Source organism: Kogia breviceps, chromosome 11 (genome assembly GCF_026419965.1).
Source record: "Kogia breviceps isolate mKogBre1 chromosome 11, mKogBre1 haplotype 1, whole genome shotgun sequence".
In the NCBI taxonomy this organism is placed as follows: Eukaryota; Metazoa; Chordata; class Mammalia; order Artiodactyla; family Physeteridae; genus Kogia; species Kogia breviceps.
This window is the reverse complement of record NC_081320.1, coordinates 4,641,001-4,657,060: the sequence shown is the minus strand read 5'-3', so window position 1 is coordinate 4,657,060 and position 16,060 is coordinate 4,641,001. Positions and strand designations below refer to the sequence as shown.

At 42.7% G+C, this 16,060-nt stretch overlaps 1 protein-coding gene across 2 annotated transcripts in view; it reads left to right on the top strand.

Moving 5' to 3' along the window:
• Positions 1–16,060, top strand: part of SLC9A2 (solute carrier family 9 member A2) — an 83,835-nt gene that overhangs the window by 16,470 nt on the left and 51,305 nt on the right. For both annotated transcript variants that reach the window (XM_059078901.2, XM_067007036.1), the window contains exon 2: positions 14,567–15,030. In XM_059078901.2, the coding sequence (XP_058934884.1) occupies positions 14,567–15,030 (464 nt within the window). The remainder of the gene's footprint in view (positions 1–14,566; positions 15,031–16,060) is intronic.

Sequence of the window (16,060 nt, the reverse complement as noted above, 5' to 3'; positions counted from 1 at the left end):
TGTACCCTCAGATGTTACGTCCGCCTGCAGAAGTGAACGTCACCACCTCCACGTGCTGGCCGGCACGTGCCAGAGAACTCAGCCCGTTGGCAGAAACCAGCCCAGCAGGGACAGGGAGGCCCCGGCCCCTCACTCACTTGCTTCAGAGATGGGAAGCCAGATGTTTAATTCAGGGAATCTCAGTGCCTGAGCTGGGATCTCATTGCCACAGCTGAGACTTGAAGTCAGGAGTCCAAAAAGACTAGTAGTGAGGAGAAATAGAGTGGAAGGTCTCCCCGCTGCCTCCCCTCCCCAGTCTCCATTACAGTCTTAGTAGCGTCTGAAGATTGGCTTTTGGACTTGAGGTCTGGACAGGTAGCAGACGGAGTGGGCCTAGTGGTGCGTGAGCAGGTCCTGTGAGATGCTTGTAGCGGCGCCAGGGTCGGGGAAGCAGGCAGGAGAGCTGGAGGACCGACCCTTGTCTTGGTTAAAGCTGGTTGCCCCCCTGCACACATTGGTATGGAGCGGGGGACAGAGGGCCCAATCTGCTGAGTTTTTTCAAGATAAACCAGACCAGAGAATTTGTACGTGCAAACTCTGTTTCCAGATATTAGCTCAATATTTAAAAACACCAGATGAACACAATAAAATAGGCCTGCCGACCATGACGGCCCGTGGCCTGCCAGTTTGCAACCTCTGGTCCAGACTTTTTCAGGTTATTTGAAATTTTGCTTCTCGGATTTATACCTGGTTATACTGAAGGGAGCAGAGTCTGTTGTTTGGGACACTTATGCACTCAGGATCACTTGGAATTTGTTATATAGTCCACTTAATAATAATCAAAATAAGTGCCATTCTCAGAGTGGGATCATGTTACAAAAAGAGAGATAAGTAAATACAAACGGTGACATACTCTTACCATTGAGGAAAATGGGAAGGCTGTTATGGAACATCTAAGGGAGAGGCTTTCACGTTTTACACCTTGAATAAGGATCCCAGGCGTGGGAACGGTGCTGGGACGGCTGTCAGGAGGCCGGCGGGTCCTTCTCACGCCGCCTCTGATGTTTAGCTAAATCACACAGTAGCTTCATCACCTGTGAAAGGTAAATTTGTGGGTAAATCAAATATCATCCTGACAGTTATTGGTACCCTAAGTGAAAGTGTTACTTACCCTTGAGAAAACTTCCCTGTTTTGTCAATTTAGATAAGAATATCTCTCACTTACATGTGGAATCTAAAATACGACACGAACGAACATAGCTGCGAAAACAGAAACAGACTCACAGACATAGAGGACAGACTTGTGGTTGCTGAGGGGGAGGGGGGAAGGGATGGAGTGGGAGTTTGGGGTTAGCAGACGCACACTATTTTACAAAGGATGCATAAACAACAAGATCCCTATAGCACAGGGAACTCTATTCAATATCCTGTGATAAACAGTAATGGAAAATAATATGAAGAAGAATGTGTACGTGTATAACTGAATCACTTTGCTATACAGCAGTAATTAACACAACATTGTAAATCAACTATACAGCAATAAAATTTTTTAAAAAAAGAATATCTGGTCTTAGAGTCTCAGATTCTCAGGTCCCATGTAGGCACTTTCCTTTAAAATATTTCAGTGAATAAAATAAGTGAATTTAACAGTTTTAAATATAATTAAAACAATATTGTAACTTCTTGTGCCCTTGTTCACTGACCATTATTTTGAATAAACCCATGGAAATATTGATATAATAAACACATGTGCAGCAGTAGATTGTTATATCATGTTAATATGTTATAAAATTCCCTCACCCATTTCCCTCTTTTTGATGTCTCACTATGATCATTTTTGTAAAAATTACTTTTTTTAACCCTTTGAATTGCAGAAAAATTCTTTTTTGCTTCTAATTTTTGAACAGCTCAGACTTTGCCCATTTTATATCACTGCTCCTAGAGTTGCCTTTCAAAGGCCCAGTTCAGAGGCCGGGGATCAGCCGAGCAGTTAATATTTGGGGTGATATGCATGGGGACAATGCCTACCAGCAGACATCAGTTTTAGCAACATCACCTTTTCATGCTTATTTGTTTTGCAGTGTTTATGCAGTTCTGTCAATGTTTCATTTTACTTTGCCATAATTATTTAAATAAAAATGAGTAGGAAAGTGAAAAATGAAAGTGAAGATTTTTTTCCATGGACGTAAAATATATGTAACACAAAATTGACCATTTTGACCATTTTAAGCGTACAATTCAGCAATGTTAAGTACATTCACAGTTTTGGGCAACCATCAGCACTATAATTTCCAGAACTTTTGCATCTTCTCAAGCAGAAACTCTGCCCATTAAACAGTAATTCCCCACCCTCCTTCTCCCAGAGTCCCGGGTAACCTCTATCCTACTTTCTATCTCCGTGAATTTGACTGCTTTAGGTATTTGATATAAGTAGAATCGTGCAATATTTGTTCTTTTGTGTTTGGTTAAAGTGAAGATTTTACTCTTATAGTGTAGTTCTTACAACCTTAACAAAATTGAGACAAAGGTGCAAATTGCCAGCAGTGATAAAAGCATAAACCTTTAGTGTAATCAGATATAAACCAGTTGGCTATGCATTCCACTGGGAAACAAAAGAACAAACTTAAAGATGAAAGAAGACAGCTAGAAAAGTTGGAAGTAGGCAAGTGAGGGACTGTAATAAAAGGTGAGGCACACAAGTTTTAGCTTTCAGGTATCGGAACCTCCACAGAGAACACGTGCAGCTCATACCTTTTCCCTGTGTGTCTCTCCGTAGATGTGGAGTAAAATCCCCGGAAAAGAGCCAGATCAAAGGCAGGGTCAAGTGCTCTAGTGCAAGAAACCTCTTCTCAAGACTTTGGCGCAGTGTTACTGAGGGCAGAGAGCTCCGTGGGTCAACACTGTCCTCTCAAAACACTTTGTCAATGTCTTGATTGAAAAGTGTACCTGTTTCTTCATATCCTTGACCATGTCGGGTGTTACTACTTCCCACTAATTTGGGGTAAATCCAGGCTGTGGACGACAAGGCCAGGACTGGTCATTCTCACCCTGTCTCTTGGATTTCTGGCAGCACCTCCGATGGACCACAGTCATGTCCACTCCAGAGAGTTTTGCATGTGCTGTTCCCTCTGCCGTGGAAGACCCTTCCACCCCTCTTGGCTTTGACAATTCCTATTCCTCTTTATTTCTCAGGTGAAATTTTGTTTCCTTAAGGAGCCCCTCCCCCATGGGGTAGACAAGATAAGGCCCCCCCCACTTTCCGAATGTGACCTCATTAACATAACAAAAGACATTTAGAAAATACCAAGGGTTTTAGGAGCTCTGTGCCAGGAACTGAGGGTCAAAGACCAAAAACATATTTTTTATTTTAAAACACAGTGTTTGCAATACTCATAAAGGATATTGGTCTCTGGCTTTCCTTTTTGTCCTGTCTTTGGTTTTGATATCAGGGTAATACTATCTTCATAAGATGAGTTGGGAAATCTTTCCTCCTCTATTTTTTTTTTGGAAGAGATTGTATAGAATTGGTGTTGTTCTGTAGAATTCACTGGTGAAACCATCTGATCCAGGAGATTTTTTTCTTTTGATAAGTTTTAAGTTACAAATTCAAATTTATTTTACAGGGCTGTTCAACTGATCTCCTTCATTTTGGGTGAGTTGTGGTTGTTTGTGTTTTTTAGGGAATTGGTCCATTTCATCTAAGGTGTCATATGTGTGTGTAGAGTTGTCTGTAGTATTCCTTTGCCATCCTTTGATGTCCGCCCGCTCTGTAGTGGTACCCTTTTAAATTCCCAATGTTGACAATTTTTTGTCTTCTCTTTTCTTGGTAGTCTTGCTGGAGGTGTGTCGATTTTATCACTCTTTTAGAAGACCCAGCTTTTTATGTCACTGATTTCTTTTTTGTCTATTTTTCTGTTTTCAATTTCACTGATCTCTGCTCTTATCTTTAGTTTCCTTCTTTCTTATTCTTTTGGGTTTATTTTGCTCTTCTTTTTCTAGGTTCCTGAAGTGGAAGATTAGATTATTGATTTGAGACTTTTCCTATTGTCTAATGAATGCATTAGTGCTATCCATTTCTCTCTCAGTGCTATTTTAGCTGTGTCCCACCTTTTGATATGTTGCATTTTCATTTTCATTTGCTTCAATTTTTTGATTTCCCTTGAAACTTCCTCTTTGACCCATGGATTTTTTTTTTGAATAGTATCACTGAGATGTAATTTACAGAGCATGTGTTTCACCCATTTAAAATGTACAATCTGATGGTCTGCAGTATATTCACAGATGTGCAACCATCACTACAATCAAATTTAGAATATTTTCACCACTCCCAAAAGAAATGCCATATATTTTAGCTATGCCTGGGCAATTTCCCCATCCTGCCCCAGCCCTAGGAAGTCCCTAATCTACCTTGTCTTTGTAGATTTGCCTATTCTGGACATTCCTATAAATGGAATCATACAGTATGTGGCTTTTGTGGCTCCGTCTCTCACTTAGCACATTTTCAGGATTCATCCTTGCAGTAGCGTGTGACAGTGCACGCCGTCCTTTTTATGGCCAAATCAGGTCCCGTTGCATGGTTTTACCACACTTTGTTTATCCGTTTGTTAGCTGATGGGCATCTGGGATGTTCTCACCTTTTGGCTGTTATGAATAATGCTGCTATGGATGTTTGTGGCCAGGTTTTCACTTCTTTGGGATATATACCTAACAGTGAATTTCCTAGGTCAAATGATAAGCCTTTAACTTTTTGAGGAACTGCCAGACTGTTTTCCAAAATGGCTGCACGATTCATATCCTCACCAGGACATGAGGGCTCTGATTTCTCCACATCCACAAAAACATTTGTTATTATCTGTCTTCTTGATTACAGCCATCCTAGTGGGTGTGAAGACCCATAGATTATCTAGAAGTGTGTGGTTCCTGTTTTCTGTATGTTACTGATTTCCAGTTTGACTCCGTTGAGATCAGAGAATGTACTCTGTATGATTTCAGTTCTTTTAAATTTGTTGAGATTTATTTTATGGCTGAGGAAATGTTCTATCTTGGTATATAATTTGTGGATTCCTGTTCATTGATGATCTAATTATTTATTTTACCAATTATTGAGAGAGGAGGTGTTGAAGTTTTTAACTATAATTATGTATTTGCCTATTTCTCCTTTCAGTTTTATCAGGCTTTTTTTCATAATATTTTATAGTTCTGTTATTTGGTGCATACACATTTGGGCTTGCCTTATTTTCTTGGTGGATTGGCCCTTTTATAATTATTTAACGTCCCTCCCTGTCTCTGGTAATGTTCTTTGCTCTGAAGCTTACTTTATTGGATATTAATATAGCCAATCACACTTTCTTTTAATTAATATTTTAATGATGCAACTTTTTCCATTCTTTAATTTTCAGCCTGCCTATATCATTGTATAGAAGTGAAATTTTTTTAGACAACATATAGTTGTATCATGCTTTTTAATCCATTCTACTAACAGCTGTCTTTTAATTGATGCATTTAGACACTTTACATTTTTTGTAACTATTGGTGTGCTTGCGGTGTTCGGGTTTAAATCTGCCACTTTTTCTTTTGTTTTCTCTCTGTTTTTCATTTCTCTGTTTTCTTTTCCTGTGGGTTACTTGAACACTTTTTAGAACTCCATTTTCATTTATCAATAGTGTTTTTGAGGGTATCTCTTTGTATAGCATTTTTTAGTGTTTCCTCCAAGTATTACATCATCAGTATGTGTATATGTATGTGTATGTGTGTGTGTGTGTGTGTGTGTGTGTGTGTATATGTAACTAATGGCAGTTTACTCATGTGGTCATTTACCAGTGTGAGTGAAGTAAAGAAACCTTTCCTCCTTTTATGTTTTTTTACCTTCTCCCACTTATAATATAGTCATCTTCAAAACATTTTCTCTATGTACATTGAGAACCACATCAAACAGCATTGTAATTTTGGCTTCAGTGGCCAAGCTTAATTTAGAAAATTCAAGGGAAGAAAGAAAATGTATTGAATTTCTTGTATTTTTACTTTTTTCTTAATTCCTCATGTTCCAAGATTCCATTGCTTTCCATACTGAGAATTTCCTTTAGCCATTATTTTGGGGCAGGTCTGCTGGCAACAAATTTTCTTAGTTTTCCTTCAAATGCGAATGTTTTGATTTCATCTTCATTACTGAAGGCTGTTTTAGCTGGGTATAGAATTCTGGGTTGGCAGTTCTTTTTTTTTTTTTTTTTTTCCTGCATGTGAACAATGTTGTGCCACTTCCTTATAGCCCCCACGATTTTCAAAGAGAAATCTGCTAAAATTCTATTTTCTCATCTGTAGATAAGGTGTCCTTTCTCTGTCTGCTATCAAGATTCTTTTCTTTTTATGTATTTTCAAAAGTTTGAGTATAGCTTGTCTTGATGTGGATTTCTTTGGGTTTACCCTTTTTGGGGCTCATTCATATTCTTCATTCTGTAGGTTTATATTTTTTGCAAAATTTTGAAAGTTTTTAGCCATTATTTCTTGAGTACTTTTCCTGCCCCACCCTCTTTTCTTTTCTCTTTCTGGGACTCTGATGACATGAATGTTAGATCTTTCACTATAATTTTACAGGTCCCTCATGTTCTAAGCCTGTTTTTTTCTCTGTCATTCAGATTGGTTAATTTCTACCATCTGTCTTCTAATTTAGTAATTCTTTCCTGTTTACTAATTCATACTTTCAGTTTACTAATATTCTGCTGTTGAGCCAATACAATTGAATTTTTTTAAAATAAATTTATTTATTTATTTTTGGCTGTGTTGGATCTTTGTTGCTGTGCACAGGCTTTCTCTAGTTGCAGTGAGCAGGAGCTACTCTTCATTGTGGTGCGTAGCTGGGTGCCCTGCAATTCAGTTCAGTTCTGATATTATCACCCTGGACTTGGCATCAGATCCCATGCATCCAGGGCTCAGTCTCACAACACTGCCCCCATTGCGGGTGCCACATCTGTGAGTCCCAGGTGGCCACCTGTGCTTCTCACTGGCTGACTATACACTGGGGTTCTCACGATGCCTTCCATGGGTTCAATAATTTGCTAGCACAGAACTCAGGGAAACAGTTATGTTGACTGGGTTATTATATAATAAAGGATACAGATGAACAGCTAGATAGAGAGATACATGGAGTAAGGTCTGGAAGGGTCTTGATTTCAGGAGCTTCTGTCCCTGTGCAGTTGGCATGTACCACCTTCTCAGTGGTTAGATTTGTTCATCAACCCAGGAGCTCTTTGAACCCCATAGTTGAGGGGCTTTTATTGAGCCTCCATCACATGGGCCAGATCAATTAGTAAGGCCATTGCCAGTGGTGGGGGAGGGGTGGAGCTGAACATTCCAAGCTTCTACTCATAGTTGGTCTTTCTGGTAACGTATCCAGGAGCCTACCAAGATTAGAGCAAAAGATGTTCCTATCACCCAGAAAATTCCAAGGAAGTTAAGAACTCTGTGTTGAGACTTGAAGGCAAAGACCAAATAGTAGAACAAAAGAGGATCTTAGCACCTTTATCACTTAGGGAGTTAGCAAGGTTTGGGGAGCTCTGTCCAGGAGCTGGGGATGAAGAACAAAATAGCTATTTTTTTTTTATTATATCACAGTATCACACTCACACCCCTCATCCAGGCCAGCAACACATTCTGTTGGAGCAACTCTCAGAATATATCCAGCATCCAACCCCTCCTCACTCTCCTCACCACGTTCATGAAAGCCACCCTCATCTCTTTCCCGTGTTACTGGAAGATTCTTGACTAGTCTTCCTGCTCTTTTTCTTCCACAGCAGCCAGAATGACCCTGTACAACTGTGAATCTGATCATGACACTCCTCTGTTCAGAAACCTTCAGTGGCTCCCTGTTGGCCTCAGAGAATATCCAGAGTCTTTCTCGTGGGGACAGGCTTGGCATGCTCTGGCATTTTGCTGCCTCTCTTTCATCATTTCCTACCGTGTTCTCCTTACTTCCCTTGCTCAGGGCCCTTGTTCCTCTCTGTTTTAGAAAGTTCTTCCACCATGTCCCACACCCTCACTTCATGCAGGGTTTTGTTCAGAGGTCACCCATCAAAGAGGCTTTCCCTGCCCACACTGATGTCAGATTCTACCCCGACCTGTCCTCCTGGATACCCTCACCCTTCTCTGCCTTTCTTTGTAGTGTTCATCAGCACCTGTCAACTGTGTATTTACTGGTTGATTTATATATTTTATTGCCCATCACTGAAGCCGTCCAGTGAAAAAAACTTCCTTTTATTCACCACTACATCCCTAGTGCTTTGATATGGTACCCAGCACATAGTGGGGTCTCCATAAATGTCTACTGTATGAAAAAAAAGATTGAATGAGATGGATACTTTTCATTGCTTGCTTTTTCCCTGTCATATATAATGCTGGAATGTAGTTTTTTCTTTTGTTATATGTAACTGTTTTTTTCTTTTTTTCATTGCTAAATAGTAGGATTCTGTCATTAACCCCTCCTTGTGCTGAGTGGCTCTCCTTACAGACTGGACTTTATGAGATTATGTATAGATCCCTTTGGAGTTTGGGCTGTTCTTACACTTTTTAGTCACATGTTTGCGTCAACTTTTTATTTATTTCTACCAACGGTTAATCACATACATCTGGTTTAAAACTCTAACTGGACAGCCTTGATCCTCTCATTTCCAAAGTCTGCTCTCTGGTTTCTTGGGAGGAGCTTGTCCACTCCATGTGTGGAAGACAAGGATGGTTTGAGACACCCTCACTGGCTCCCCCTCCCCTTACCCACAGAACAAAGGCGGGTTGTGAAGGATCAGCTTTCCAGGCCTTCTACAGTGTGGCTGCTCCCTGTTTGATGGCCCCTCTCCGTTGACTTGCCCTATACACTTCATATTCAGGCCAGCCCTGCCACCCTGTCCTCAGGATGCCCAGCCTTTCCTCCTGTCTTCCTTGTGCTTCATCCCCTCTGAATGGAAATATCCACATACAGCTATCTCAGTGCCACCTCCTCCAGTTCCTTCTTGAATTTCCTCATCTGAATTAATTTCCCTCCTCTCCTTACTTCCCTAGTACTTATTATACCTCTTCTTTTAGAGCATGTATCACTTTCTATCTTGTACTGTGATTACTTACAGTCTTATCTTATGTGCCAAATATAAGCTCACTGAAGACATGGCCCATTTGTGATCCATCTCTGGGCCCCTCAGCGTCTTATACAGGGAAAGTACTCAACAAATACCCTCTTAAGGGTTTAACTCTGCTTGTTCCTTCTCAGGTTCTTCATGGACAGACTAAACACATATTGGTTTTCTCTTTTTTGCAAGTGGTCAAGTCATTTGGAAAAATTAAATACCATCTAAGTTCTGCTTTGGGATAATCCCAACAAAATTTTAATGTTTCCTTTGTAATTTAATATTTTTCAATTAATCTATTATTATAAGTCCTTTGCAGATCTCATAAGTGGAGCATTTTTTATTTTTTTTATTTTTTTAATTTTTTTAATTTTTTTTTAATTTTTTTATAAGTGGAGCATTTTTAAGACCTCTGTCTTCACAGTTGTGCTGCGTTTTCATAGAGAGAAATTAGATGTATGTTTCAATCCCAGCATGTGACTAAGTGTTGTGAGAAATCCATATTCACAGGTTAAAGTTACTGACATAGAGCAGTTTATTCTGCTCTATTTACTGACTTTTGTTCTTTTTATGTATTTATTTGCTTATCTTTTTATTATTTCATTGTATTATTTATTTACTCAATTTGATTCTACTTATTTTTAGAGTTAAATATTCTTACTTGGTCTTTGTCGACTAGAGTTATCATGCAGTGATAGCAGTTTGTTTTTATGTATCTGATCAGAGTGGTATTTCTTATTATTTTCTCTCTGCTTCTGCCTATTGCATGTTGCAATTCTATTTTTTTTTTTTTTTTTTTTGCGGTATGCGGGCCTCTCACTGTTGTGGCCTCTCCCGTTGCGGAGCGCAGGCTCCGGACGCACAGGCCTAGAGGCCATGGCTCACGGGCCCAGCTGCTCCGCGGCATGTGGGATCCTCCCGGACCAGGGCACGAACCCGTGTCCCCTGCATCGGCAGGCGGACTCTCAACCACTGCACCACCAGGGAAGCCCGCAATTCTATTTTTTTAATGTATATTTGATTGCTATGTGAATTGGGATACATAAAGTCAGCATTTTTAGACTTGAACAAACTTGTTTATTTCTCTTAAAAACAAGTTTAATGTACTCCATAAATATTTACCTTTTGTTCTCTAACCAAATAGGCATAACTTTCTGAATATTCTTTATTTTAAATCCACAGTTTCCCAGAGTTGCTTCAAGAAGCACCAGCCAGGGAAGCTAGTTCTGGGTCTGGCAGCCACAATGGCTGTCCTCACTGACCTTGTTCCCAAAGTTACTTGTCCCCTACTTAACACGGGCTTGGCATATATTTGTGGATCTAATAAATATCATTATTTTTTTAGGCTCCCTTAAAACATGGAGCGTGAGTTAGAACGTGTGTGTCTGTATTCACCTCCAGTGAGAAGTTTCTCAACTGAAGGTGTTTCTCTCTTCTTAGCTCTGCAGGTTTCCACTTTCCCTTGCTGTTGTGCTGCTCGTTAATTAGAACTGTATTTTTTGCGAAACATTTTGTATTTTTTTGTTGGTGGTGGTGGTGGTGGAGGGGTGGTTTTCTCTGATTCAGATTTTTGCATTGTTGGTCTTTTATGGATCCTGCTCTCTGGAAGCTTCCTGTGTTACTATTGTTCACTTTGCTTTCTTTCCAGAATTTAACAAATGGATTATTTTATGTGTAATGAGAAAATGTAGTGAATTAATTGCATTGCACTCAGTAATACCTAGATCTTTAGTTTTTAAGTTCAGTTCATTCCAGCACTTATATGCAAAGAGAAATGAAGATAGAGTCATTCGACTATGTATTTGGTATGAGATCCTAATTCTGTTCCCTTTCCCACTAAGTGAATTTCTGTTGCAATTAAAATAAAATAAATTTTAAAACATCCATCCTCACAGACTTTTATGTTCCAGAAATAAAAAGTGAATGACACAAGTACAATGCCCCAGACACTCTAAATAGAAGTTAGCAGGAAATACAAGGTGCAAACTGAACCAGGGTAAGTAAACCACATAGACCATATAGAACCATATAGACCATATAGAGCCATGCTGGGGGCCAAGAATGGCTTTGACATTTTTAAATGGTTAAACAAAATCAAAACAAGAATGATAGATATTTGGTGACATATAAAATTGTGTTCTAGTTTCAATGCCCATAAATACACTTTGATCGGAATACACCCAGACCGATGCATTTAGATATTAACTCTGGCTACTTTTGTACTATAATAGCAAAGTATGGCCTGCAAGCTGAAAGCATTTACTATCAGGCCCTTTACAGAAAAAAGTTAACTGACCCCTGGACTAAATAGTGGATTGTACCTTCAGTAGCTCATGTTTAGCCTTGTAAAAATCATCAAAACGTTTTCTCCTGATAACTGATGTATTTGCCAAATACTATTAGGTGGCATAATGATCCTGGTCTATTCAAGTTCATTTTCTCTTCAAGAAATACTTGGTTGTGGCCAGGGGAGCCATAAATATATGCACATGTGTAAACGCTGATTTATTTGTTTTATTCTGTGAACAGTGAAATTTAAGAAGCCTTTATTTTGTTCTGTTTTGACTAACTGCTTTGCTGGGAGGTTTGACTCCTGTGCTTGGTGAAAGAACAGACACTTCCGCACAGAACCGTTTTTTGCCAGGAGGGAGTGTTATAAAATTCAGCGTCTCTGCTTATGTTCCCCAAAAAGCACTGGACTCAGATCTCTTGTGACTGCGCTGCATCTAATCCCTTCTTGCCTGTGGAACAACTGGGCAGGTTCAGTAACTGCTGTCCTATTTCAAGCAAGGGTCACTCAGAGCAGTTCTGAATGGCCTAAGCATTCAGAAGAGAAAGGCAAAACAGCCTTTTCTAAATATAAACACCTGTTTTCTTAAACAAGTGCGCTTGGCCTCTTGCCGTTCTTTTCTGATTTTGGCGACCACGGGATCTTCCCCTGCTCCTTTCCCTTCCTCCAGGCCTCCTTTAGCCCTCCATCCTGGTGGCCCGGCGTCTGCCTGACTGACTGCATCCTGGTTTCCCGCTCACCTGGGGTCCTGGTCAGGATGAGTCACGTGGCAAGCACGGCGGCCATTGGTCCCTCCCTGTGATGCATATAAGTGGGCAGGGTTTCTTCCTTTCTCCCACCCACCTGGCTTGTCTCCCGTGCTCCGCCGTTCTTAGGAGTAAGGATCTCCTTTCAACACAGTGAAGGACGGCCCCCCCGTGTGAGGGCACAGGGTACCAAGGCTGGGTGGCAGAACAGGAAAGAAAAAGGCAGAAGAGGAAGCAGGAGCCCGCCAAAGCAGCCTTTGTCCAGTTTCCAGTTGGTTTGCAGAGATTCTGTTCCTCGCTTCTGGGCCTCTCACCGCTGCATCCTCTCCCGTTGCGGAGCACAGGCTCCGGACGCGCAGGCTCAGCGGCCACGGCTCACGGGCCCAGCCGCTCCGCGGCACGTGGGATCCTCCCGGACCGGGGCACGAGCCCGCGTCTCCTGCATCGGCAGGCGGACTCTCAACCACTGCGCCACCAGGGAAGCCCTGGGCATTTCTTGAGAACCGTTGTCTCTTGCTTTTTCAAGTAGAAGAGAGACAGAAACCAAAGAGCATACGTGACATCGCAGACCAGTGGTTAGTTACTGTTACCGCTCTTTATGGGAAAGGTGTGTGTGTCCCCATTTCACAGATGAGCACACCTGGCCTGGGCCTGGTGGGAACCCCTCCGAGGCCACACGCGGGGAGTCGGGGATCTGGATTCCAAGCCAGGGGGCAGTTGTTATGGCCCAGGGCACACAGGGCGCCCTCAGGTTGGGCCTCTGTGCTCTGCATTCCACCGAGGAGCAGATTTGCACTGGACCCCAGGGGGCCAGGGAGGCTGTACCAGGACACCCTTATCTTACAGGGAAAGTTGGTATAGAAGCAGGAGTCAGCGTGCGGAGGGGTTGCAAAGGTGTGGTTTTCAGTGGACATATATATTTTTTAACTTCTCTGTTTAACATAGAGAGGTCAACAGGCCAGAGGGTCAGGGGTCCGGCGTGGCTGCATCAGCTGAATGCATTTATTCCCCAATGATGATTGGAGCCTGCTGTAGCATGAGTAAGAAAAGACTCCAAGCTGGAGGGATGAATTGAATACCCAATATAAAGATGTTCACTTTATTATTTAGAAATTAATTCTTAAAGAAATTTAAAATTTCTTCAAATTATGGTTACGTTTTGGGGGGGGGCACACATATTTCATGCTATGACTTCAGTATGGTTTGTAGGCTTCTAAGGGTTTACTTGTTAAACCTGCGGTGATTGTAAGTTTCTAAGGACTGACTCTGTCATTTTAATACAATCTTCCTATAATTCAGATAATTTCCATTTGCTGCTTTAATTCTAAAAGGTATGAAATGCCTTCAGGATGGCCCGCTATTGCCTTGCCAATAAGGGCTGGCCGTGCGTAAGCCCTGCCAAGTGACCTCCGTGTGTGAAGTTGCTTTTCCTGTGCTGCCCACATGCTGGTATCACACGCATTTCCCTCCCGTTTCCCTGCTACGGGCCGCCCCCTAACGTGGTGTCTGCGTTAAAGCCACGCTGGGCTCCACCATGAATTAGGAAAAGGCGTTTTCTTCCATTCCTTCGCTTCTTAGGAGACTCTTCCCGCCTCCTCTGTGTGATTAATGCAAGATGCTGCCTCATCCAATGCCATGCCATCCTCAGCAGATTTCCTCTTCGCTGTTCCCTTAGTGCTTGACTGGGGCTCTACCATATGACGCCTTATACATAAACACATCTGTTCCTGCCTTGATTAGAAACTCTGTGACATTGGAGATCATGGCATGTTTATATGCCTCACTTTTCGGTAGCTATCGGATGGACCTTTGATGTTGATTTGGTTGTCTCTGAAGGAGCAGACCTCTGAAAATTAACTGTATTCTGCATTCCAAATGGAGGAATCTGAAATTAGAAATATTGATATTCAGGAAGTTACAAACTCTTCTCAATACCAGAGGGGACAGCGGCAATCCAAAACCTGGCCTGTGATCCGGCCATCATGGCAAAGACCCCGTATCTTTTTGAGCCTCAGTTTCCACTTAAATAAAAAAAGGGGTGAAAATGCCTCCTTGCCTACTCCTTTGGGTTTTTATGAGGATGAAATGGTTTGTGACATCTGAAGATGTGTTGGGAATCAACAATATTGCTTCAAATGTAAAATTGCGGTCTTATTTAAGAAAATAGGCATTTAGATGAAAGCTGTGCTGTTTAGATATCGTGTTCCTATAGTAGTCTACTTCTGATTTAAATTGAAATGTGTACCTGAATGTGCTTTGTGAATAGTTTTAAGGGGATCCTCTGACTTTTGCATCGAAATATCTAAAGCCAGTGTGTAGCCAATCACGTTGACCTGGGAGACTTTGAAATAGGACCTACTGGTTCTGTCAGAGAGAACCAGCTCGCCTTTTCCATGATTCTCACATAACCCAAATTTCGCCTTTATTTATTTCTTCTTTAACAGGCTTCCATCTGTATCACAAGTTACCCACCATAGTACCTGAGAGCTGCCTCCTCATCATGGTTGGACTTCTGCTGGGTGGGATTATTTTTGGAGTGGATGAGAAATCCCCCCCGGCCATGAAGACGGATGTGTTTTTCCTGTACCTCCTCCCCCCGATCGTGCTGGATGCGGGCTATTTCATGCCCACCCGCCCGTTCTTCGAGAACATCGGGACCATCTTCTGGTACGCCGTGGTCGGAACGCTTTGGAATTCCATTGGCATCGGGGTGTCTCTGTTTGGCATCTGCCAGATCGAAGCCTTCGGCCTGACTGACATCACTTTGCTCCAGAACCTGCTCTTCGGCAGCTTAATCTCGGCCGTGGACCCCGTGGCCGTGCTCGCCGTCTTCGAGAATATCCACGTCAACGAGCAGCTCTACATCCTGGTCTTTGGGGAGTCCCTGCTGAATGATGCCGTGACAGTGGTGAGTGACGGTTCACACGACATCACTCCACCAGGCCGGGGCCGCCACCCACCAGCCGCCGAGGGGAGACCCTGTCTGCAGAGCCGGCAGCTGAGCCGTCCCCAGCCCTGCGCCGGGAAGGGCCCCTCCCTCGCTCGGTTCAAGGCTCTTCTCGCTGTCTTAAAATTCCCAGTAAATTTATTATTTGTTATTTATCTGTGATTCTGCAAAGGGCCCCTCACTTCATTCTGCCTGGATCCTGCCAGCTATGTGGCTGGTCCCTGCTTGTACGGCTTTGCTGCTGCCAGAGAAGCATCACAGTGACCGTGACCTGTGTATCCCTGGAGGCTTTCTCGCTGTGACGGCTTCAACAGTGATGGTTGTTTTTTTTTGCGGTACGCGGGCCTCTCACCGCCGCGGCCTCTCCCGTCGCGGAGCACAGGCTCCGGACGCGCAGGCGCAGCGGCCACGGCTCACGGGCCCAGCCGCTCCGCGGCACGTGGGATCCTCCCGGACCGGGGCACGAACCCGCGTCCCCTGCATCGGCAGGTGGACTCCCAATCACTGCGCCACCAGGGAAGCCCAAACAGTGATGGGTTTTGATCAGAATTCAAAGGACTCCAGGTCCCAGCGTTCTTTGCGAGAAGTACTGCTCTCAGTATGTGACGTGTATAGCACAGGTGAAAGGATCACGCCCACTGAGGGCTGTTCTCTCTCTGGGGAGGGTGTATTTTTTATTTCCAGATTGGAGGCAAATTTTTCATCACACGACTCACTTCCTCTTCTTACTCAGCCAGGAGACTTTGGGTCCTCACCATTTTCCCATAAATGGGTATTTATTCAGAAAATGCAAATTGTCTTTGATTCTCACTAATTGCCACAAAATTAGAGTCAGAGGCAGTCATAAGCTTAACGTTAGGAGGATTGACCTGCTTCCTGAGCTCAGGCGAGAAGCCTCTCCCCTCACCCACATGGCTGTGCAGACCTTCTCCACCAGTCAAGGACGCTCAGGTGACCTTGGGCTCGTTAACCAGTCAGCGGGCACTGGTGA